At 34.6% G+C, this 3,883-nt stretch overlaps 1 protein-coding gene across 2 annotated transcripts in view; it reads right to left on the reverse strand.

The window, feature by feature from the left end:
- The window catches only part of LOC106460539 (A disintegrin and metalloproteinase with thrombospondin motifs 20-like), a 138,647-nt gene that overhangs the window by 33,357 nt on the left and 101,407 nt on the right, over positions 1 to 3,883 (reverse strand). For both annotated transcript variants that reach the window (XM_022387283.1, XM_022387284.1), the window contains exons 24-26: positions 2,844 to 3,014; positions 1,721 to 1,948; positions 1,204 to 1,365 (exon numbers count right to left, since the gene is read on the reverse strand). In XM_022387283.1, coding sequence (XP_022242991.1) covers positions 1,204 to 1,365; positions 1,721 to 1,948; positions 2,844 to 3,014 — 561 coding nt within the window. The remainder of the gene's footprint in view (positions 1 to 1,203; positions 1,366 to 1,720; positions 1,949 to 2,843; positions 3,015 to 3,883) is intronic.

The following is a 3,883-nucleotide window of genomic DNA, read 5'->3' on the forward strand; positions in this document are numbered from 1 at the left end:
CCTTCACAGTACATTATCCAGTATTCTATAAAAGTTTTGGGTACAATATACGAAGCCGTTTTTGTTGTAGGCTGGCAAGATAATAATAATAAGAATTAAAACGGGACGTTTTGAGCGGATTTTTGTTCCTTGTATTTGTTTGTTTGTTTGGAATTAAGCACAAAGCTACATAATGGATTATCTGTGCTCTGCCCACCACGGATATCGAAACCCGGTTTTTAGCGTTGTAAGTCCCCACGCTATGCCACTGGGGGGCTTTTCCTTGTAAGTCTAACATACGTGGTTTTTGTGCATTTTTATATGTCTACAGCTTTAGCATTCAATAGTAAAGGTTTAAAGTGTTGTTTAAACTAAATCTTTACTCTTTAAGGTGCTTTTTGCCAAAACGTTCTATTAGGGTTTTGTGCAATTCCTTGGGATCCCTATTATGAACAGCTATCGTGGTTCATAATACGAATGATTCGTCTTAATCGAACAGTTACAAAAAGCTTAAACGGGAACAGAATTTTGTATTTTCTGTTAAAATGTCGGTGCATATATGTGGAACAAATGCGATAGAAATGTTTGTATACTAACACAAAAATCCATCATAAATGTTGATAAATTATTGACACATTTAAGGGACCATGAAAATTCTATAACTTAAAATAAAAGTTAATAGGCTTGAGGTTAAATGCAGGTCATTTTGTAGTTTCCTAAATGGTATCAGGCTACTCCATAATCCCTGGGTTGTAGTGGTTTAGCTTATCATGCAGAATTATACAAATTAAACTTAACAGTCAATATCATAGATGCGAAACCTTACAGATAATATGTATGACAAAGTGTGATATAGTATCAAAACCTTACAAGCAAGAACATATTGATTTAAATATGACAGAACAGTCAACGCCGAACACTATACAGATGATATCACTTTAACTAACCCTTAAGTATAATATGATTATTCCGTACTATAGCAGGGCTTCCACCGTGAAGAATAAAAATACTCTGGCGACAAGCAGGTAAAAATGGCTAAGAGCTCAGTCTGCTGTGAAAGACAACGCATTCGTATTTTAACTCAGCCTAAGACGTTACTCATGATTATATGTTGCTGTAATCATGAGAAGTTTAGAATAACATCATAAACAAAATAACTAGCAGAAAGTATTCCTACGACAATGAAGTGTATTTTGAATTGATATTGTTAAAAACGCTAATTACCTGTTGCCACTCCCCTGCTGACCAAACTGGGCACTGGTCCACGCCGCATTGTGAAACTTCTATGGGCTTTCTCGCTAATTCACACTGATCGCTCATTCTACCCAATTCATCATAACATGCCACCTGGCGACGTTGAGTTCCACTACCACATGTTCGTGAACACTGATTTCATACAGAAAAACTTACGTTAACGTGGAAACAATTTATGATCTAGACTACTGTTTGGTCGCCATGATTTTAACGTTAATTCTATACAAAAATAACAGATTAGGAGGCAAATCAGTAGTCATTAATTAAACAACTGTCACAAGCTGGTGAGAGTTTCAACAAGTATTTTGTTTTTTACTCTTTATATAGAAACTCTTACCTACAACTCTCCAAAGATAAATTTTCCAGTGGAACATCTACTAAATTTAGTTTTGTTTTGTTAAACGTTGCTTGATATTCATTATGAGTCTAATATTTAGAAAAAATACCAGAAACAGTATAAGTTTTTATTTATTCATGCATTACTTACTGCTCCCCAAGGTCCTGTTCTCCAGAAAAAGCCTTCTACTTTATTATGAGTAATATCTCCAGTTTCTCTTAAAACTCCAAGAATTTTGTTGCATGCAGAAAGATTACATATCTTCTCACTCACTGGGCGAGCTTCATGGTCACAGTCTTGATCTTCACGTTGAGTTCCATCCAGGGAGAAGCAACCAACGTTGCGTGTCATCACACCTTGTCCACAAGTTGCGCTACACTAAAGTAAGGATTTACTTTGTACAGAAAAATCAAACTGGCAGTTTTGTAGTTAGTTTACTTTGAGCTTCGTAAACCATGTACACACACGCCTTTTTCCAATACTTAGAGATGTTAAAACATTTTACGTAACCAGTTATGGACAGGTAAATAGTTTAAGAACAAAACCGAATCTAATTTACTTGATTTGGAGTAGGTATATTAATATCTATTGTCTAGACTTGCAAAACTTCTCATTTTACGTAGACGATAAAAAATATTAGGCATTTTTTTCTTACCAAGATTAAAAAGGATTGAGATCAGAAATAATCAACCTGGAACTAACCCTATTTTCCTTATTTAAAAATGTTTCACATTCAAACGGTGTTATCTAATCTTCCCTTATTTTTAACCTTCTACATTTAAGGACTTGTGATGATTATACGTTGTATTTCTCATCTCTATTACGTCCCATAATTTAGGCAATCGAAATCTTAACTTGGTATACTGAACCTTATATACAAAATTGGTAACTACTACTTAACATTTTAAAGTTATTTTTTGTTAAAGACTTTATTTGACAAAATAACCTTACGTCTACAACATTTTTAAATTCAAATTAATATTACATCATTTACCTAAACTCGGATCAAACTAATGACAAGAGAAAACGATTTCACTCATCTGAACCACAAACAACTCGTAATTAACTATGATGACTTATAAAACTGATATTTGAAATTCATTTAAAGTAACTATGTATAACGGATAACTTGGTTCAGCTGAACTAAATCTAAAGTGCTTTCACTCAGCTGCTGGTTTTACTCCACACAGCCGTTGGTTTCCCAAGTGTAACCACTTAACAGACCGTAAGTTTAAGAGAGAATTTGTCGTGAGACTGAAATCATTTCACTCACCTGCCTCCATTCTAACGTTCTCCATGATCCACAAGGTTTAGCATTACAGATTTCGAGAGTGATTGGTCGACTTGACACATCACAAGACGACCCAGGAAGTAAAACGTTACTATGGCCATCATGGCACGTGATGTGACGTATCCTCATTCCCTCACCGCAGCTCGCAGAACACTAGAATAAAAAACCGTAAAGCAGGAATTGAATATATAGAAGTTAAGTTATATTTAAACACACATTTTTTACTACCACAACAACAATAATAAAAGAATATGTAATTATAATGCAACACACGAAAATGCTGAAAATACAGACTACTTTTATAGGTAATTTTATATAAACTATAATATTATATTAGGAGAGGTGTATTATCGTTGGGAATTTGAAAAATAGCATGATCCAGGTCAGCTCTCAGGACTAAAGTGCAGGGCGAATGGGGACAAGCTCGCACTTAGTCACTTAAAAGGGCCTCATATAGAAGATTAGGTGACACGACTGAAAGATATTTGAAGATTAGGCTAAAGCTAACTGCACCGAGTCTAAAAAAATTAAACTGTCACAAGCAATATATTTATGTTTTAATGAAAAAACGATCCAGTTCTGTAACTTAGTGTAATTCTATTATGAAAATTGTGAAACACCACTATCAAAGCAAATAATAACACACAGTGAATAGTTAGAAACTGAGAAAAATATAAGTCAGGCGAAGACGTGGTAGGACAAAAAATGCAATAGAAAAACCAGCATAAATGTTTTTGAACCTTTCGGTAAAGAAAGACACATGTTTCGAAACAGTTTTTCAATCACATTTAATATAGTGTCACGTCATCGAGATCACGTGACTATTCTCACGCCCTATACTTTCTAGAACTATCCTGTACTTTGGCGAATGCTCTAGCATTTACTAGATGTAGAGTAGACTGGTATATAAAAGAGGGTGACAACCTGACGGGACAATAGTGTGTGTATAGGTAATGAGTAATTGAACTGCAGTCAGAGAGAGACGTATTGTTGAAATTAACGTTCGTTGTTAAAACGTTTGT

The sequence above is a fragment of the Limulus polyphemus genome, unplaced genomic scaffold, assembly GCF_000517525.1.
Source record: "Limulus polyphemus unplaced genomic scaffold, Limulus_polyphemus-2.1.2 Scaffold791, whole genome shotgun sequence".
In the NCBI taxonomy this organism is placed as follows: Eukaryota; Metazoa; Arthropoda; class Merostomata; order Xiphosura; family Limulidae; genus Limulus; species Limulus polyphemus.